Source organism: Scyliorhinus canicula, chromosome 27, assembly GCF_902713615.1.
Source record: "Scyliorhinus canicula chromosome 27, sScyCan1.1, whole genome shotgun sequence".
NCBI classification, from domain to species: domain Eukaryota; kingdom Metazoa; phylum Chordata; class Chondrichthyes; order Carcharhiniformes; family Scyliorhinidae; genus Scyliorhinus; species Scyliorhinus canicula.
This window is the reverse complement of record NC_052172.1, coordinates 16,170,453-16,191,831: the sequence shown is the minus strand read 5'-3', so window position 1 is coordinate 16,191,831 and position 21,379 is coordinate 16,170,453. Positions and strand designations below refer to the sequence as shown.

Genomic DNA, 21,379 nt, shown 5'->3' with positions numbered 1-21,379 from the left:
TATGAAAGTTCTCAAACAGAAAATGCATATTACTGGGGAAAAAAAGAGGGGGTCAGGAAATGTCAGGTGGATAAAGTTACCTGTGTGATCATGAATTTGGTGATTCTTTCTGGCAGGCGTCCTCTCTCGCTGGACAGAATCATCTCCAACATGTCGCCATGGAGCTTCTCCATGACGACAAAGACCTTCTCGGGCGTCTCAAACATGCATTCCAGGTTGACCACTCCAGGGTGACGCAGGCCCTGTGCATCGAAAGGTTCACAAGTTACCCCAGGGGTAAATGTAGCATTTAGGCGAGTGACTCAGTCAACAACAGGACCCTCCTCACCCCGTCTACAAGACCTCCTCCTCTCCCTCGAGCCCTCATCTGAAACTTCCCCTTAATTAAAAAAAATTCATCCGCGGAATGTGGGCGCCGCTGGCTACGGCTTGCCAGGCCCGGCGAGTTGAGAATCAACCACATCGCTGTGGGGTCTGGAGTCACGTGTAGGCCAGACCGGGTAAGGACGGCAGATTTCCTTCCCTAAAGGACATTAGTGAACCAGATGGGTTTTTACGACAATCGACGTTCGTCGCTGTTATGGAGACGGGTTTTATTCAGTAAATTCCTCACGGGATTTGAACCCAATATCTTCCAGAGCATTAATCTGGGGCCTCTGGATTACTAGTCCAGTGACTTTACAATTGGGCATTCTGAATTCTCCCTCCGTGTACCCAAACAGGTGCCGGAATGTGGTGACTAGGGGACTTTCCACAGTAACTTCATTGCAGTGTTAATGTCAGCCTACTTAGACCATAAGACATAGGAGCGGAAGTAAGGCCATTCGGCCCATCGAGTCCACTCCACCATTCAATCATGGTTGATTACTTGTGACAATAAAGATTATTGTAACCACTAAATCACCGTCTCCTCTAGAAATCTCGCTCTACTATCCATCTGATCACTGTTTACCCTGAATTCCTCATCAGATTTATTCCCCACTGTTACATTTTCACTCTGGCTGCATCACAGCCTGGTATGGCAACTGCTCGGTCCAGGATCGCAAGAAACTTCAGAGAGTCGTGAACACCGCCCAGTCCGTCACACGAACCTGCCTCCCATCCATTGACTCCATCTACACCTCCCGCTGCCTGGGGAAAGCGGGCAGCATAATCAAAGACCCCTCCCACCCGGCTTACTCACTCTTCCAACTTCTTCCATCGGGCAGGAGATACAAAAGTCTGAGAACGCGCACTAACTTCAAAAACAGCTTCTTCCCCGCTGTTACCAGACTCCTAAACGGCCCTCTTATGGACTGACCTGATTAATACTACACTCCTGTATGCTTCACCCGATGCCGTTATCTATGTATTTACATTGTGGACTTTGTGTTGCCCCTATTATGTATTTTCTTTTTATTTTATTTTCATGTACTGAATGATCTGTTGAGCTGCTCGCAGAAAAATACTTTTCGCTGTACCTCGGTACACGTGACAATAAACAAATCCTCATAAGCAGGCTCATTATATCTCTGCCCGAAGCACTTTCAGCATCTGGAAGACCATTCCAAGGTTCCCTTGGTCTTCTTCCAATTGCCAGACAGAAAGAGCCGCAGTTTGTTCAGTCATTCCCAATAGGTAGCATGCGGTGACTGGAAGACTTTAGGAATTCTGGATTTTAAGTATCGCGCAATTTAAGGGTCAAATGTCTGGGGTTAAGAGTGTGTTTAACTGCAGTGGTCATGTTTTTAAAAAATAATTCTGTTTTCAGGGTGTTTTTCGCAGCCCTTGGATGAAATTGACAAAGAATATGTTTTTCAGTCTAGGCTAATGGACTGTGGAAATCCTTGGGGAGTTAATGTGCTTTGCTGCCTGCGGACAATATTTTCTTTTTCAGTTTGGGGAGAGGAGGTCATTGCTGGGTGGAGTCAAGGAAGGCAGAGAGAGTTTTCAAAAGCATTAGGGAGGCAGTTGGCGGAGAAAATTTGGAAAGATGAGTTGAATTCTGACGTGCCTGACGCGGAGTCCACAACTCACAGTCCACAATAAACCAGGGGCTGGTTTAGCACACTGGGCTTAATCACTGGCTTTTAAAGCAGACCAAGGCAGGCCAGCAGCACGGTTCAATTCCCGTACCAGCCTCCCCGAACAGGCGCCGGAATGTGGCGACTAGGGGCTTTTCACAGTAACTTCATTGAAGCCTACTCGTGACAATAAGCGATTTTCATTTAATTTCATTCTCCCACAGTAAGATAGATTGAGAGCTGTATGTTACTTTTCTTGCTGTTTAATGGGAAATTGAGTAGTAGTGGTTAAGGTGTAAATTGTAAGCTGTTCTTTTTGGGTGTAAAGTTAAAAAGATTAATATCGTAGTTTTAATAAAGTTTTGTTTAAAAAAAAAAGCCCTATTTCTTCATGAAATTACTCCTGGAGTGAATCATTCTGTCCGCATTGTGTTACAAATAAACCCAAATATCGGGATTTTGGTTCAGTTTTCTAGCTACTGTTGGGATCTGGACGGGGATGGTAATAAGCACCTTGCAGTTTTGTTATCATGCTTGAAAATCTTTGTTGCGCCTTTAGAGTAACCAATTCATTTTTTTCAATTAAGAGTCAATTTAGCGGGACAGCACGGTGGCGCAGTGGTTAGCACTGCTGCCTCACAGCGCCGAGGTCCCAGGTTCGATCCCGGCCCTGGGTCACTGTCCGTGTGGAGTTTGCACATTCTCCCCGTGTCTGCGTGGGTTTCGCCCCCACAACCCAAAGATGTGCAGGGTAGGCGGATTGGCCACGCTAAATTGCCCCTTAAATGAGGAATATCAGTTTGGTCCTCTACATTTTTTTAAAAAAAGGCAATTTAGAGCGGCCAATCCACCGAGCCTGCACATATTTGGGTTGCGGGGGTGAAACCCACGCAGACACGGGGAGAATATGCAAACTCCACACGGACAGTGACCCAGGGCCGGGATTGATCCTGGGACCTCGGCGCCATGAGGCAGCAGTGCTAACCACTGTGCCACCCTGCTGCCCTTCAAGTGTCTTTATAATGTTGAACTGTGGCAGCCGATTTGCGCACAGCGAGGTCCCTTCTGCCTCAGAGCGCGAGTGATACATTTGGAACCGTGTTGGCCAGGGTACCAGAGGGAGAGCCCCCGCTGCTCCTCCGCTAGTCGTATCGGATCTTTAGTGGCAACTGAAGCCAATACACCAGATCTCTCAATTACGCCCTGTTTGCAGAACAGGAACGTCTTGACAATACCAATACCAACGTGGATTTCTATAGCATCTTTAACGCACTACAGCAATCCCCCGTTTAGCGCACTTTCCAATAAAACATTTTCGTTTTGGAGCGGATTTTGTATTCAGAAACTCTTCGAACGACAGGGCCTCAATGTTACGTTTGGCAGGGCAGCAGGGTTTGGGGGTTTCGATACTAAACGCACTGGAGTAGGCCCAGACTGTGCACACAGGTTCGGAGAGGTTCCATCCCTCCTTCCTCCCCCCCCCCCCCCGCCCAACCTCCCCAAAATTCCCGTATTCCAGACACTCTTTGACAGAAACGGCTTCTTCCCAAATTGGAGCTCACCTGGAGGATGGCCACTTCATTACGGAGCTGATTCTCCTGCTTGGTTGGGAAGCGCAGCTTGTCGATCACCTTGATGGCCACGTCCCTCCCAGTTTTCCTGTGTTTACCTTCGAAAATGAAGAGCAGGCCGTCAGTGTATAGCGTCACGCAGCACAAGAGGAGACCCTTCAGCCCACTGCACCCATGCTAGCTCTGCCAGGCAAGCCGGGCAGATAAATCAAATTGCATCAAGTCGACGGCACAGAAAGAGGTCACGGAGCCCAGCTCCGCCCTACATCCCTGTAAACTTTCCTTTTTAAGTATAATTATTGTTAAGGAGAGATATGTTGCCATTTCGCACAAATCAGGACAGACACAAGATTTTTTAATTTTATTTTAGAGTACCCAATTAATTTTTTTTCCAATTAAGGGGCAATTTAGCGTAGACAATCCACCAGCTTGCAGATTTTGGGGCTGTGGGGGGTGAAACCCACGCAGACACGGGGAGAACGTGCAAACTCCACACGGACAGTGACCCAGAGCCGGGATCGAACCTGGGACCTCGGCGCCGTGAGGCCACAGTGCTAACCACTGCGCCACCCTGCTGCCCGCTGGACAGACACAAGAATACCAAATTTCAAACAAACGCAACCCTTTATTCTAGGAGAAAACACGTGCTGATTGGTTGGCAAGTCGCCTTTGATTGGCTGAGGCATTGCCATGCAAAGAGCAATGGGTGACTATAGGCTCCCCAAGCTCCCTTGATAATTCAAAAAAGGTCCAAGACTTACGAACGTCGTATTCTTTTTGTTTGCAGTGAATGGGTCCCTGTGCACAAATGTACGTCGCTTTGAGTAAGCATAAATAAGCCACGTTCCGAGCTCCACTGGTTATTTTAAATTGGTTGTTAGTGTAGCTATAACGCACTCCGTATTGTTCAGAAAGTGCTGCCCAATCGTGAGAACCATATCTAACAGCAGACTTTTAGTGTTGGGTTTTGCAGGCGCAGGCTGGTTGGGTGCTCCTCATGAGAACCCGTGTATAAACATCTGCGTCCTCTGGTGCTCCTTTTGGGATTCCATTTGATATTCTATCCCAGACCCCACATGACTGCTAGTTCCCACCCTCCTCCTCCTCTCCCAAAAGCCCCCCCCCCCCGACTCCTCACTGAGGTTGAGGTCTCACCTGTCCATCCCCAATATACACGCGCAAGTTATTCCGCTGCAGCAGGCATCGTGGACAGCCCTGACGCTATTCTAGGCCGAAGCCATTCAGCCCCTCAAGCCCGCTCTCCGGTTCAACTGGTGGCGGCCGATTGGTTCCTGGACTCCGCTTCCCCACCTTTGTCCCACATTCATCCATACCCTCGCCCAGAGTCAATCCCCACAGTCTCGAAATCTCCACTTCCATCGCAGAGGTCTCGAGCTGGGGGATGAAGTGACTCTGGCTGGCTTTACTCCTCCCGAACTCAGGGGGCGCTGCTGCTGCAGTCAAATGAAGAGACTGAGGTCTTCACATAGAGGCCGGTAGTAATCTGGCACTCTACCCCTACCCCTCCCAAAACGTTTGAGGGGGGGCAATTGAAAATTTGAGAAATCATCTTAGGCTTTTGTTAGGAATGGGATGTGGATCAAAAGGAGTTAAGATACAGACCAGACAGGATTTAACTGAATGGAATAACGGATCCAAGAGGGACTGAATGGACTCCTCCTGTTCCATTGTTCATGGACCAACCAGACAGGAACAGTTAACAATAGACTAGGCAGCACGGTGGCGCAGTGGGTTAGCCCTCAGCCTCACGGCGCCGAGGACCCAGGTTCGAATCCCGGCTCTGGGTCACTGTCCGTGTGGAGTTTGCACATTCTCCCCCGTGTCTGCGTGGGTTTCGCCCCCACAACCCAAAGAATGTGCAGGGTAGGTGGATTGGCCATGCTAAATTGCCCCTTAATTGGAAAAAATAATTGGGTACTCGAAATTTATTAAAAGAAAACAAAAAAAAAACAATAGATTAATGCTGACTCTCAGTCTGAGTCCCTGGGCCAACTACTCCCCGCGTCCAACAAGTCAGTAACTAAGAGACAGGCTCACCTCCATAAACAATACCAAACTGTCCTGATCCAAGCACCTCGTCGGCAAAGATCTGATAGACGGTCGCAATGTCCTAGAGAGAGCAGAGTAGAGTGAGGGACCCCAGTCAGAAAGAAAGTGTCTCAAACACTGTCCCCATCAAAACTCCCAGGACAGGTACAGCACGGGGTTAGATACAGAGTAAAGCTCCCTCTACACTGTCCCCATAAAACACTCCCAGGGCAGGTACAGCTCGGGGTTAGATACAGAGTAAAGCTCCCTCTACACTGTCCCCATCAAACACTCCCAGGACAGGTACAGCACGGGGTTAGATACAGAGTAAAGCTCCCTCTACACTGTCCCCATCAAACACTCCCAGGACAGGTACATCACGGGGTTAGATACAGAGTAAAGCTCCCTCTACACTGTCCCCATCAAACACTCCCAGGACAGGGACAGCATGGGGTTAGATACAGAGTAAAGCTCGCTCTACACTGTCCCCATCAAACACTCCCAGGACAGGTACATCACGGGGTTAGATACAGAGTAAAGCTCCCTCTACACTGTCCCCATCAAACACTCCCAGGACAGGTACAGCACGGGGTTAGATACAGAGTAAAGCTCCCTCTACACTGTCCCCATCAAACACTCCCAGGACAGGTACAGCACGGGGTTAGATACAGAGTAAGGCCTCCATGATACTTTCCCACTATTCCATATTAGAGCAAACCCATAAGGAGAAGCCTCATTCTGCCAGCCCTCATTGAGATTGAAGCGATGGTCACGTTGTGAACAGGTTTTGTGCTCACGTTGACTGTCCGGCACTCACCACGTTCTCCATGATCTGACTGTTGGCCACAGAGAAATTAACCGACGCTTGTCCTGCAAAGTGAAGGAGAAAATAAAATGCACATCAGAAACAGACTCAGCCACTTTGTACTCACTGGGTAAACGGCACCGGCCGTAGGTCCCAGACTCTCGCCCTGCCCCCCCCCCCCCCCCCCCCCGCCCACTCAACCATGGCCGTACCATTGCAGCGGCAGCTACAGTCCATCAGCACTTCAACACTTCAGAGGGGCAGCCGGGCTTTAGGTTCCTGGTCACCAATCTGGGGGTGAGAGCGCGTGTGTCTGTGGGGAAGCGGGCAATGCCTTCCAGAGTTGAACAGCCTGCCAAAACCTCAGCGTTCACCCAGGAAGAATGGCCAATTGGGTAAGCTACGGAAGGGGGCAGGTGGCACTGTAACTCCCTCAGTACGGTTAGCGGGGGAAGGAGCTATCGAATCAGGTCACAGGGAGCCAAATGTACGCGCTTAAAATCAGGGATCCCCCTCTTGAGGGTTGGGGGGGGGGGGGGGGAGAGAGCATTGTAAAAAAGCCAGTTTGGAAATAATTGACCCCGGAGTACATGCCAAAGTGGCTGCACGCGTGCCCGCCCCGTCAGAAGGTCAAGGGTTCAATCCTCACGGCGGATATTTGAGCCTGGCAGTGTCCAAGTGTGTGCCTTGGTTCACATACAGTGTCAAACCCACCTGCCCCCCCCCCGAGGTTAAAGAGCCCAATGCACTGCGTCCCTCCGGCTGAACTGCTAACAACAGCTCATCTGATCAAACGCACATGTGTGCGGGATCTTACTGTGCGCTTTAAAAGCGATCGCCTGTGTCACGAGCGTGAAAATGATGGATTTTAAGGACAGCTGGAGTAAAAGGTACCTTCTTGCTTCCTAACCTTTAACGTGAGTTTAAAGGGGCTGCGCAGTGGGTTAGCGCTGCTGCCTCACGGCGCCGAGGTCCCAGGTTCGATCCCGGCTCTGGGTCACTGTCCGTGTGGAGTTTGCACATTCTCCCCGTGTTTGTGTAGGTTTTGCCCCACAACCCAAAAAGATGTGCAGAGTAGGTGGATTGGCCGCGCTAAATTGCCCCTTAATTGGAAAAAAACCCTCTAAATTTAAAAAATAAACAAATAAACCAAGTTTAAAAACCCTTTTCTCAATTGAAGTGTGGACAGACACCTTTGTGTTTGTTCAAACCTCATCAAAGACCCCAGAGCTAGCCGCCAAGGATCATTAAAATACAATAATGTGCACGGAATCTCCCGAAACCCTTTGGTTTCCGAAGGAAGAGGAGATTGGAAGGAACTTCAGAGCAATTATCTTTCTGGTGGATTGTGGGAGGAAACCGGAGCACCCGGAGGGAACCCACATAGACACGGGGAGAACGTGCAGACTCCGAACAGACAGTGACCCAGCGGGGAATCGAACCTGGACTGTGGGAGGAAACCGGAGCACCCGGAGGAAATCCACGTAGACATGGGGAGAACGTGCAGACTCCACACAGACAGTGACCCAAGCCGGGAATCGAACCTGGGACCCTGACGCTGTGAGACAGCAGTGCTAACCGTCTTGCCACCATGTCGTGCTCAAGCTACTTCGAACAGGAGCTTTGTAATACAGGAGCCTGTTCAGGACGAAAGGTACACACATGCATATGCACCCTATGGAGTTCTCCCCGTGTCTACATGGGTTTCCTCCGGGTGCTCCGGTTTCCTCCCACAATCCACCAGAAAGATAATTGAGCAAACGCCTTTTACGCGGTTGTGGCAGATTTTGCGATATCCGGAATTTGTGACGGATGCTTTGTCAATACAAGTCCTTCAGCTGCTATGGAAAGGGCTGGAGACTAGGTTCAGGGGCAGTAGTATTGAGGAAGCAGGGGAGCTGCAGTAGGACTTGGACAGGCTAGATTGGGCAAAGAAGCGGCAGATGGAATACAAATGGAAAAGTGTGAGGAGGCAGGCCTGCGCTGGAATAGTCAAGTCCAGGAGGTGAATGAGGGCTGAGAGAGCGGTGAAGAGGAGCAAGATAACAGAGGTGGAAAGAGACAACTTAACAATGGCGCAGAGGGTCGGAAGTTCATTTCGATCAAACGTGACACCAAGCTTGCAAACAGCGCAGTTTAGTCTCAGCCTGTTGCCAGGGAGGAAGTCACCATATAGAGAATGGAGTTTGGAGCGAGCATCAAAAACAAGGGTTTCAGTTTTCCCAATATTTAACCGGAGCAGAGTTAGTTGAAGAGCACTTACTGCGAGGCGTCTGTTCCTGGGTGTTGACCGTGTCCTGGAAGATGACCGGCTTCAAAGCCTGCCGAATCGCACTCTCCCACGCTCTGGCCTCATCGCCACCCGCCACGCCGCTCGGCCCACCCGAGTTTGATGCTGGGCGCGGGATGGTGGACGGGCTCTCACCGACAAAGTACACCACGCTGCCAGTTCGGATCTCAAAACAGTGAGGGTTCCCTCCCTGGGGAACTGCAGCAAAGTTCTGCGCGGGTTCCACGCCCAGGATCTCCGAGAGCGGGATCTCCTGAGCAGACAGGAAGAGATGGGGAAGAAACAGAGGTTTAGAATCGGGATCTTCCTCACCTCCCACTCCGCTGCTAAACCCAAGCCGTGCTCGAGGCTTGGAATGTGTGGAGCGGATGGAGTAGATCTCCCTCCACACTGTCCCCATCAAACAGCACGGGGTTAGATACAGAGTGAAGCTCCCTCTCCACTGCCCCCATCAAACACTCCCAGGACAGGTACAGCACGGGGTTAGATACAGAGTAAAGCTCCCTCTACACTGTCCCCATCAAACACTCCCAGGGCAGGTACAGCACGGAGTTAGATACAGAGTAAAGCTCCCTCTACACTGTCCCCATCAAACACTCCCAGGACAGGTACAGCACGGGGTTAGATACAGAGTAAAGCTCCCTCTACACTGTCCCCATCAAACTCTCCCAGGACAGGTACAGCACGGGGTTAGATACAGAGTAAAGCTCCCTCTACACTGTCCCCATCAAACACTCCCAGGACAGGTACAGCACGGGGTTAGATACAGAGTAAAGCTCCCTCTACACTGTCCCCATCAAACATTCCCAGGACAGGTACAGCACGGGGTTAGATACAGAGTAAAGCTCCCTCTACACTGTCCCCATCAAACATTCCCAGGACAGGTACAGCACGGGGTTAGATACAGAGTAAAGCTCCGTCTACACTGTCCCCATCAAACAGCACGGGGTTAGATACAGAGTAAAGCTCCCTCCACACTGTCCCCATCAAACACTCCCAGGACAGGTACAGCACGGGATTAGGTACAGAGTAAGGCTCCCTCCACACTGTCCCCATCAAACAGCACGGGGTTAGATACAGAGTAAAGCTCCCTCCACACTGTCCCCATCAAACAGCACGGGGTTAGATACAGAGTTAATCTCCCTCCACACTGTCCCCATCAAACAGCACGGGGTTAGATACAGAGTAAAGCTCCCTCTACACTGTCCCCATCAAACACTCCCAGGACAGGTATAGCACGGGGTTAGATACAGAGTAAAGCTCCCTCCACACTGTCCCCATCAAACACTCCCAGGACAGGTACAGCAGGGGGTTAGATACAGTGTAAAGCTCCCTCTACACTGTCCCCATCAAACTCTCCCAGGACAGGTACAGCACGGGGTTAGATACAGAGTAAAGCTCCCTCCACACTGTCCCCATCAGACACTCCCAGGACAGGTACAGCACGGGATTAGGTACAGAGTAAAGCTCCCTCCACACTGTCCCCATCAAACAGCACGGGGTTAGATACAGAGTAAAGCTCCCTCTACACTGTCCCCATCAAACACTCCCAGGACAGGTATAGCACGGGGTTAGATACAGAGTAAAGCTCCCTCCACACTGTCCCCATCAAACACTCCCAGGACAGGTACAGCAGGGGGTTAGATACAGAGTAAAGCTCCCTCTACACTGTCCCCATCAAACTCTCCCAGGACAGGTACAGCACGGGGTTAGATACAGAGTAAAGCTCCCTCTACACTGTCCCCATCAAACTCTCCCAGGACGGGTACAGCACGGGGTTAGATACAGAGTAAAGCTCCCTCCACACTGTCCCCATCAGACACTCCCAGGACAGGTACAGCACGGGATTAGGTACAGAGTAAGGCTCCCTCCACACTGTCCCCATCAAACAGGACGGGGTTAGATACAGAGTAAAGCTCCCTCCACACTGTCCCCATCAAACAGCACGGGGTTAGATACAGAGTAAAGCTCCCTCCACACTGTCCCCATCAAACAGCACGGGGTTAGATACAGAGTAAAGCTCCCTCTACACTGTCCCCATCAAACACTCCCAGGACAGGTATAGCACGGGGTTAGATACAGAGTAAAGCTCCCTCCACACTGTCCCCATCAAACACTCCCAGGACAGGTACAGCAGGGGGTTAGATACAGAGTAAAGCTCCCTCTACACTGTCCCCATCAAACTCTCCCAGGACAGGTACAGCACGGGGTTAGATACAGAGTAAAGCTCCCTCTACACTGTCCCCATCAAACTCTCCCAGGACGGGTACAGCACGGGGTTAGATACAGAGTAAAGCTCCCTCTACACTGTCCCCATCAAACACTCCCAGGGCAGGTACAGCACGGAGTTAGATACAGAGTAAAGCTCCCTCTACACTGTCCCCATCAAACACTCCCAGGACAGGTACAGCACGGGGTTAGATACAGAGTAAAGCTCCCTCTACACTGTCCCCATCAAACTCTCCCAGGACAGGTACAGCACGGGGTTAGATACAGAGTAAAGCTCCCTCTACACTGTCCCCATCAAACACTCCCAGGGCAGGTACAGCACGGAGTTAGATACAGAGTAAAGCTCCCTCCACACTGTCCCCATCAAACACTCCCAGGACAGGTACAGCACGGAGTTAGATACAGAGTAAAGCTCCCTCTACACCAGGGGTGGGCAAACTTTTCCGTGCAAGGGCCACATTCAGAAATTCACAATTCACAAAGGGCCGCATAGTATATTAAGTAAAATAATTACTTCACCCGGTTATGACTCTGGGCGCCTCATATAGAACATAGAACAGTACAGCACAGAACAGGCCCTTCGGCCCTCGACATTGTGCCAAGCAATGATCACCCTACTCAAGTCAACGTATCCACCCTATACCAGTAAGTAACCCAACAGCCCCCCACATTAACCTTAAAAAAAATAAAAAAAAAAAAAAAAATTTAAAAAAAAATAAATTTTTTTTTATTGACTTGGTGGGCCGCAGAAATACCTTTGGCGGGCCGCATGCGGCCCGTCGGGCCGTAGTTTGCCCACCCCTGCTCTACACTGTCCCTAGCAAATTGCCCAAAATTAACCACAGCACAGAAACTACTGCTTCAATGTAACATATCCCATTCCCCACACCAGATGGGATGAGGATATTCAGACTGTCCAGTCAGAGCTGCTAATTCTCCAGTATCTCACTTTTCAAATTGCTTCCCAACGGGAAGTTTATCCACCGCTTCAATCTCGCTCAAATGTTCCAGTTTTTCAGGACATTAAGACCGAGTGTATCAACACACTGAAGCAGATTTACCTTCTAACACTGGTTAATGACACTTACCTTATAATACTTGTTTCCTGTGTCATTGTGAAAGAGAGTGATACACTTGCAGTCCAGCCTCCAGTAGTGCCTCTTTCGCTGCGGGAAGAGAGAAGACAACACTTGGTCACTAAGCACAAGCCGGTCAGATAGGAGCAATGAAGGAGCAATCAGGGCGGGAGGGTGATCCAGGGTGGGAGGCCGACAGGGTAACTAACAGCAGTGAATATTCTGATGGCTTTACTGCAACATTATCCAATTTGGAGGAAGTCAGGATTGGGAGATCTACTGGGATTCCATGCAATGGGAAGGGGGGGTGTGGCAATCCAGTGGGATACATCCAAAGGGAAGGGGTTCGATCCCAACGTTGAGTGACCATCAGTGCGGAATCTGTACGTTCGCCCCGTGTCAGCGTGGGTTTCCTCCGGGTGCTCCGGTTTCCTCCCACAGCCCAAAGATGTGCGGGTTAGGTGGATTAGCCATGCTAAATTGCCCCTTAGGTCTCCAAAGGTTAGGTTCGGTGGGGTTATGGGGATAGGGCGGGGGAAGTGGCCCTGGGTGAGGCGCTGTTTCAGAGGGCCGGTGCCGACTCGATGGGCCGAACGGCCTCCTTCTGCACTGGAGGGATTCTATGATATCCGTACGGTCCTCGTCATTCTCCACAGAACAGGAATAGCATTGGCGGGAAGGTACGATTCTCGGGCCAGGTCAGAGGGAGTGAGGTCAAATCCTCGAAACGATGGAAGGTGGGAGCAGGGAAAGTGATTGGTTTCTTTACCAGAGCGTCCCGGTTGCTATAGTGAACCACCCAGCCCTCCTTCAGAGTCGTGCTCAGTTTCCGTTTGGTCTGCTTCACAGATTGCACCACACGCATCAGCGGGATGTTATTAACCATGGGGTCACTGCCGGAGGACACAACAATAAACACAAGAGATTTCAGATCACTTCCAACGCCCAAACAGAAAAAGCCGGCCGCGCTCATTAAAAACAAACTAGACGTGGACCGTTCCGTTAAGGCCACGCTGGGTTGTCCACCTCGCGTAGCCCGGAGACCACCTTCTCAAGCGGGGAATATCTGACAACGGTCTGGCCCACGAGGCCGGTTTGGAAGGCAATTAAGAGACAGTTACCGTGAGTGGGACTGGAGTCACATGGAGCTCAGAATTTTACAACATTTATTCACGGGATTATGGGCCTCGCTGGCCGGGCCCACCATTTGTTGCCCATCCTTAATTGCCCTTGAGAAGATGGGGGCGGGGGGATTCTCCCAACGGGAGTCTAAGTGCCGACGCCGGAGTAAAAACCGGAGTGTTTTACTCCCGTGTCGGCACCCGTTCCTGGACTTCTATTCTCCCCCCTCCGTGGGGCTAGCAGGGGCGTCGTGGCGATTTATGGAGGCGGGGCCTCGGCTTAAAAGATGCGGCGCCTTGGGTCCCGCGCATGCGCAGTTGGGCCGGCGCCAACTAGCGCATGTGCGGGAACCTCGCGGAGCGCTCCGGCCCCTCACCAACATGGCGCCGGGGTTCCGGGGTCGGCCGCGGAAGGAGGTAGGCCCAGTGGGGGAGGGGGGGGGGGGAATGAGGCCGGCCCGCCGATCGGTGAGCCCCGATCGTGGGCCAGACTCCATCGGAGGCCCCCCCAGGAACAGAGTCCCCTTCCCCCCTCCACAGACCCCCCCCCCCAAGCCTTCGCGATGGGTTCCTGCCGGCAGTGACCAGGTGTGGATCGCGCCGGTGGGACTCGGCCGTTTATGCGCAGCCGCTCGGCCCATCTGGCCGGAGAATTGCCGCTCGCTGTTTGCGGCGATTCTCCGAGAGGCCAGGGGCGATTCGCGCGGAGCTGGTTTCGGGGGGGGGGAAGAGAGAGAATCGCATGTAGGTGTCGGGGCGGCGTGGCGTGATCCACGCGGCGCCCCAGCGACTCTCCCACCCGGTGGGGGGGGCAGAATACTGCCCGGGGAGAGCAGCCTTCTTGGACTCTGTAGGTACATCTACAGTGCTGTTAGGGAGGGAGTTCTAGGATTTTGACCCAGCGACAGTGAAGGAACGGCCGATATATTTCCCAGTCGGGACGGTGAGTGACTTGGAGGGGAACCTCCAGGTGGTGGGGTTTCCCATCTATCTGCTGCCCCTTGTCCTTCTAGATGGTCATTGTTTTGGGTTTAGAAGGTTCTACCCAGGGAGCCTTGGCGGGTTCCTGCAGTGCATCTTGTAGAACGGCTGCCACTGTGCGTCACTGATAGAGGGCGTCATTGTTTGTGGAAAGGGTGCCAATCAAGCGGGGCTGCTTTGTCCTGGATGGTGTTGAGCTTCTTGAGTGTTGTTGGAGCTGCGCTCATCCAGGCAAGTGGACAGTACATCACACTCCTGACTTGTGCCTTGTAGATGGTGGACAGGCTTTGGGGGAGTCAGGAGGTGAGTTACTCTCCGCAGGATTCCCAGCCTCTGACCTGCTCTGGTAGCCACAGCATTTATATGGCTGGGTCCAGCTTCTGGTCAATGGCAATCCCCAGGATGCAGCAATCCAATCGCTCTCACAGCCTTTCCTCCAATGCCAATCCATAGATTTTACCACAGGTTTATTGAACGCACTTTCCCACAAGTGGGGTTCAACTCTCACACTCCTGGGTCACTGGGCCAAGCCGTACAATCCTACAATTGTGATCCTCCGGCTGCACTCTTTCATCCGAATCAGGGCTTGAGCACAACCGTCGCGGCTAATATTCCGGTGCAGGGCTGAGGGAGTGCTGCAGGGCTGAGGGAGCGCTGCAGGGCTGAGGGAGTGCTGCAGGGCTGAGGGGGTGCTGCAGGGCTGAGGGGGTGCTGCAGGGCTGAGGGAGCGCTGCAGGGCTGAGGGAGTGCTGCAGGGCTGAGGGGGTGCTGCAGGGCTGAGGGGGTGCTGCAGGGCTGAGGGGGCACTGCAGGGCTGAGGGAGTGCTGCAGGGCTGAGGGGGCGCTGCAGGGCTGAGGGGGCGCTGCAGGGCTGAGGGGGCGCTGCAGGGCTGAGGGAGTGCTGCAGTGCTGAGGGGGCGCTGCAGGGCTGAGGGAGTGCTGCAGTGCTGAGGGGGCGCTGCAGGGCTGAGGGAGTGCTGCAGTGCTGAGGGAGCGTGCAGGGCTGAGGGGGCGCTGCAGGGCTGAGGGGGCACTGCGGGGCTGAGGGGAGTGCTGCAGGGCTGAGGGAGTGCTGCGGGGCTGAGGGAGTGCTGCAGGGCTGAGGGGGCGCTGCAGGGCTGAGGGAGGGCTGCAGGGCTGAGGGAGCGCTGCAGGGCTGAGGGAGTGCTGCAGGGCTGAGGGAGCGCTGCAGGGCTGAGGGAGCGCTGCAGGGCTGAGGGAGCGCTGCAGGGCTGAGGGAGTGCTGCAGGGCTGAGGGGGCGCTGCAGGGCTGAGGGGGCGCTGCGGGGCTGAGGGGTGCTGCAGGGCTGAGGGAGCGCTGCAGGGCTGAGGGGGCGCTGCAGGGCTGAGGGGGTGCTGCGGGGCTGAGGGGGTGCTGCAGGGCTGAGGGGGCGCTGCAGGGCTGAGGGAGCGCTGCAGGGCTGAGGGAGCGCTGCAGGGCTGAGGGAGTGCTGCAGGGCTGAGGGAGTGCTGCGGGGCTGAGGGGGCGCTGCGGGGCTGAGGGAGTGCTGCGGGGCTGAGGGGAGTGCTGCAGGGCTGAGGGGGTGCTGCAGGGCTGAGGGAGCGCTGCAGGGCTGAGGGGGCGCTGCAGTGCTGAGGGGGCGCTGCAGGGCTGAGGGGGCGCTGCAGTGCTGAGGGGGCGCTGCAGGGCTGAGGGAGCGCTGCAGGGCTGAGGGGGCGCTGCAGGGCTGAGGGGAGTGCTGCAGGGCTGAGGGGGTGCTGCAGGGCTGAGGGGGCGCTGCAGTGCTGAGGGGAGTGCTGCAGGGCTGAGGGGGCGCTGCAGGGCTGAGGGGGCGCTGCAGTGCTGAGGGGAGTGCTGCAGGGCTGAGGGGGCGCTGCAGGGCTGAGGGGGCGCTGCAGGGCTGAGGGGGCACTGCAGTGCTGAGGGGAGTGCTGCAGGGCTGAGGGGGCACTGCAGGGCTGAGGGAGTGCTGCAGGGCTGAGGGAGTGCTGCAGGGCTGAGGGAGTGCTGCAGGGCTGAGGGAGTGCTGCAGGGCTGAGGGGGCACTGCGGGGCTGAGGGGGTGCTGCAGGGCTGAGGGGGCACTGCAGGGCTGAGGGGGCGCTGCACTGTCGGAGGTGCTGTTCCGATGAGACACGAGACAGGGTAGATTCAGAAAGAATGTTCCTGATGGTGGGGGAGTCAATAACGAGGGGTCAAGGTTTGAGGAGAAGGGATAAACATTTTAGGATTGAGGTGAGGAGCAATTCCGTCACCCAGAGAGTGGTGAATCTGTGGAATTCACCACCACGGAAAGTAGTGATTTCAAGAAGTATTTCAATATAGTTCTTGGGGCCAAGAGATATGGGGGGGGGGGGGGGAAGGGAAGGCCGGAACAGGGTATTGAACTTGACCACAGCTCCAGGGTCCCAGGTTCGATTCCCGGCTGGGTCACTGTCTGTGTGGAGTCTGCACGTCCTCCCAGTGTGTGCGTGGGTTTCCTCCGGGTGCTCCGGTTTCCACCCACAGTCCAAAGGGTTAGGTGGATTGGCCATGCTAAATTGCCCGTAGTGTCCTAAAAAGTAAGGTTAAGTGGGGGGGTTATTGAGTTACGGGTATAGGGTGGATACGTGGGTTTCAGCAGGGTGATCATGGCTCGGCACAACATCGAGGGCCGAAGGGCCTGTTCTGTGCTGTACTGTTCTATGTTCTATGTTCTATGATCAGCCATGATCATAATGAATGCTCGAAGGGCCGAATGGCCTCCTCCTGCTTCTATTTTGTTTGTATTAAACCCAGGCCCTCTTTGTCCGCTTGGATGGATAGCACCACAGTGCGCTCTCCCCCCTGGTGTCCCTCAACGAACATCCTTAAAAACCAAATTACCTGGTCATTATCACATTGTGGCTTGTGGAGCTTGCTGTGCGCAAATTGGCTTCCTGCATTGCCAACGTTACAACAGTGACCCACATTTCAAAAAGTACTCAATTGGCCGTACAACATTAGGGACATTGGCAACCGGTGCTACACAGATGCAATCCTCCTCCATTCGCAACCCCCCCCCCTCCAAATTCTAAAACGATTGGCCGGGTTACCTCATCATTCTGTTGGGACTGTCGTCGTCCCCGGGGAAACCATTCTCCGAGCCGGCGCCGGCGTTGGTGGACGAATCTTCAAAGTCTTCCGTCGTCAGCGTCTTGTCCCCGTCTCCGAAGTCGCTCACGTCCTCCATGTTTACGTCCGCGTCGAAACTCGGACTCATCAAATCTGCAACGGGACAGAGGTTCAAACTCCACAGATCTCAAAACCAGGCCAACAACGTAGGGGAAAGCAAAAAAAAAAACATGTACAGTAGCCCCGTGAGAAAGAATGGCCATCTCGATCTGGACTTCTGAGGTGATGATCTAATACAGGCGTTCAAGGTTCTGAAGGGAGTCGATAGGACAAGACAGAGATAATTCCACACGTTTCCCTTTCTTCATTCATGGGAGGTGAGCCATTTGTTGCCCATCCCTAACTGCCCTTGAACTGGAGGGGCAATTTCAGAAGGGGCAGTTACGAGTCGACCACTTTTGTTGTGGGTCTGGAGTCACATGTAGGCCAGACCGGGTAAGGACGGCAGATTTCCTGCCCTATAGGGGGCGTTAGTGAACCAGACGGGTTTTTAACGACGCTTGGCAATGGTTTCGCGATTATCGCTAACCTCTTAACAACTTTTGTTGAATTCAAGTTTCGCCATCTGCCAAGGTGGGATTCGAACCCGGGTTCTCAAGAGGATTAACCTCTGGATCACTAGTCCAGTGACGAGGCCACCACGCCATCGCCGCCCCATCCTGAATTAAGATCCATAAATATAAAACACGCTGTCACCGATAAATCCAATCAGGAGAAACCTCTTTGCTCCGGAGTGTGGCGGGAACGTCGAACTGGTTACCACAAGAAATGGTTGAGGCAAATTGGACAGGTGGTGTTTGCCTAAGGGAGGGAGAAAGGAACCCGACGATGGGGTGAGATGAAGAGAGGGTGAGGGAAGCTAACGTGGTACGTAACGACCAGCATTGACCAGTGGGGCTCAATCTTTTCATGAGCGGAAAAATCCTCCTAAATTCTTGGGACTCGGTCTCCACTTGATGAGATTTAAAGAATCCACGCGTTAACTGGTCTATCTAAATCGCTAAAAAGAAGCAGCTATTGGATCCATGACGCCAACAAACCCATCTCCCTCTTCAGTAAATTTAGTCAATTAGATTAGGAAAATTAAAGCCAAGAAACGGTGGGAGATAGCTTACCAGTAATGAAATAGAGGCAAAATGACGGCAATCAAATCAAAATATATTGGGATGCTATAGGGGAGAATTCATTCAGGAGAGGGCGAAGTGCCCCAAGGTTCTAACAGGCCATTCTTATTCATCCCATCCAAAACATTAGTGGGTCAGAAGGTCGTGGGTTCTATCCCCACCCTTGCGCACACAAATCTCAGCTGGTACAGTGCAGTACCAAGGGAGTGCTACACTGCCGGGAGGCGCCATCTTGTACAGATGTCAAACCTAGGGGCAAAATGTAACTGTGGCACTTCTAATCCACCCCCCGCACCCCCCCCCCCACCCCGCTCAAGAAAAGCAGCAAGTTGCCTCACCCAGAAGTTACCCCTCAACCAACATCAACCAGACCTTTCTGCATTAATATAGCACCTTTCATGACCACTGGTCAGCTCGAAGCATTCTACACTTCAAAAAGTTCCTCAGTGGCTGTAATGTAGGAAGTGTGCCAGTCAAAGAGAAAATGCTGGAAAATCTCAGCAGGTCTGGCAGCATCTGAAGGGAGAGAAAAGAGCTGACGTTGCGAGTCCAGGTGAACATTTGTCAAAAAAAAAATTTGGTATTTTAAAAAAAAAAATGTTTTTTGGAATAAAAATGGTTGTTTGTGGGAGCTTGCTGTGCACATAATGGCTGCCACAAATGCCAGCCTAGCCAACAATGCTCCTGCCCCCCAAATTAATTAAATCGGCAAACGGTTGCTCCTAACCTCCATTGAGGACCGATTCCCCCAAGCAGTCATTGGGCACTTTCTCGAGGCATCGTTTGTGGCAGTTGAACTTGCAGTCTGAGGAGCAAAATGGGGAAGGATTAAACACACACACACACAATCATAGAATCCCCCAGGGCAGCACGGTGGCGCAGTGGGTTAGCCCTGCGGCCTCACGGCGCCGAGGTCCCAGGTTCGATCCCGGCTCTTCACTGTCCGTGTGGAGTTTGCACATTCTCCCCGTGTCTGCGTGGGTTTCACCCCCCACAACCCAAAGATGTGCAGAGTAGGTGGATTGGCCAGGCTAAACTGCCCCTTAATTGGAAAAAATAAATTGGATACTATAAATTTTTTTTAAATCATAGAACCCCTACTGGGCGGACGGAGGCCATTCGGCCCATCGCCGTTCGACATTCCAAAGAGCACTCGACCCAGGTCCACTTCCCTCCACCCCACCCTATCCCCGGAAACTAACTTGCCCATCCCTGCCCACTAAGGGGCAATTTCATCATGACCAATCCACCTAACCTGCACATCTTTGGACTGTGGGAGGAAACCGGAGCACCCGGAGGAAACCCCCGTAGACACGGAGAGGACTTGCAAACTCCACACAGGCAGTGACCCAAGGTCAGAATCGAACCCGGCTTCCCGGAGCTGGGAGGCAGCAGTGTTAACTGCCGTGCCGCCCAAGTGCACAGTTTTGAATCCCAGCCCAGCAAAGAGACGGTATTTATATTGCGTTACAGAAACACAAGCTCTCCTAAGTTTGGATGGTCTGTGCCCTCCGATGCACCAAGGATTTGGCATTTTTCCCCCCCACTCGTCCTGCAGCAATGCGTCCCCCCCCCCCCCCCCCCCCCCCCCCCCCCCCCCCCCCCCCCACTCCTCAGTTAAACCGTGATGAGACTCCGGAGGTCAAACCCTAAACCCGAATCGACCGATTTGTGACTCGCACACTGACCTTTGCACTGTAGCCCTTGCCGAAATAGCCCCTTCAGCAGCTTTTTGCAGTACTGGCAGACGGTGGGCCGGGTGTACGAGTGCACGGCGAACGTGTGAGGGACCTTGACCTTCGACAGGAAGATCTTGTCCAGCTCAATGGGCCGGCCGATGTAGGTGACCAAGTTCAAACGCTTCTCCTTCAGCGACAAGGTTTCTGCCAAGATCTTCTGTACTTCGAAAGAAGCAGAAGGGGTGGGGGAAGAGAAGGAGAGAATGAGAGAGAGAGAGAACGATTAAGAGGAGGGGAAAAGAAAATCAACGACCTAACAGTCATCTTGAAAACGTGGCCAAGGAAGTTCTCCTGATGTCTTGGCTAACTTTCGCTCCCTTAACAACATCCAAAGCACCACTAACTGATCCATTTGTCTCAGTTATTTGACAGGCCAAAGTGTGCAAACTGGCTCACACTTTCCCCGTGCAACCTTCAAAAGATAAACCATCTGTCGTGCCACACTTTCCATGGATATGTTATGGTGCTAAATCATTGCTCTAGTCGAATAACTCAGGCAAAGTGATAGGCCAGCCAGGCACTCCCAACGCTTGTAGGGAGCTCGTGACTTAAAAGGGGAGGAATCCGATTATCTGGACATTACAACCGTGGGATCCTGCTGTGTACACTGACACAACATCGTCAGTCGTCAAAATGAGGAATCGTTTTAGAGAATCGTGTGTCTTCAATGTTAACTGCAGATAAATGGCATCATTTGCAAGCCCAAAGAGTTCTTTTATTTTCACATCAATCTTTTTTTTTTCTTTTTTATAAATTTAGATTACCCAATTATTTTTTCCAATTAAGGGGCAATTTAGCACGGCCAATCCACCTACTCTGCACATTTGTGGGTTGTGGGGGCGAAACCCACGCAGACACGGGGAGAATGTGCAAACTCCACACGGACAGTGACCCAGAGCCGGGATCGAACCTGGGACCTCAGCGCCGTGAGGCGGTTGTGCTAACCACTAGGCCACCGTGCTGCCCTTTTCACATCAATCTTAAGATCTTCTTTCAAAAGGAGTGTCTTGGTGCGACATCTTAGTAATGAGTTGTGCTAATCACAGATGCCCCTCTAACTGGAGTCAACGGCTTTGTGTTGAGTGAAGGATGGGGTATATCTTGAATCAACACTACCCATTGCAATCGTCATCGGATAACGGCAGCCCGCTAAGACCCATCTGGAACCATCTCCCTCTGCTTCCAGAGTGAGAGTTACTGTCCAGAACTCAATTGCCTCTCTCCTCCTCCCGCACCTACACATTCCATCAACACTGGCCATCCCTCGCTCCCTTCAT

At 52.7% G+C, this 21,379-nt stretch overlaps 1 protein-coding gene across 3 annotated transcripts in view; it reads right to left on the bottom strand.

The window, feature by feature from the left end:
* prkd2 (protein kinase D2) overlaps nucleotides 1-21,379 on the bottom strand; it is an 83,102-nt gene that overhangs the window by 6,971 nt on the left and 54,752 nt on the right. For all 3 annotated transcript variants that reach the window (XM_038786068.1, XM_038786067.1, XM_038786069.1), the window contains 10 exons: nucleotides 20,052-20,259; nucleotides 19,091-19,168; nucleotides 17,161-17,332; nucleotides 12,793-12,916; nucleotides 12,036-12,113; nucleotides 8,692-8,971; nucleotides 6,441-6,493; nucleotides 5,633-5,705; nucleotides 3,566-3,672; nucleotides 81-242 (listed from right to left, as the gene is read on the bottom strand). In XM_038786068.1, the coding sequence (XP_038641996.1) occupies nucleotides 81-242; nucleotides 3,566-3,672; nucleotides 5,633-5,705; nucleotides 6,441-6,493; nucleotides 8,692-8,971; nucleotides 12,036-12,113; nucleotides 12,793-12,916; nucleotides 17,161-17,332; nucleotides 19,091-19,168; nucleotides 20,052-20,259 (1,335 nt within the window). The remainder of the gene's footprint in view (nucleotides 1-80; nucleotides 243-3,565; nucleotides 3,673-5,632; nucleotides 5,706-6,440; nucleotides 6,494-8,691; nucleotides 8,972-12,035; nucleotides 12,114-12,792; nucleotides 12,917-17,160; nucleotides 17,333-19,090; nucleotides 19,169-20,051; nucleotides 20,260-21,379) is intronic.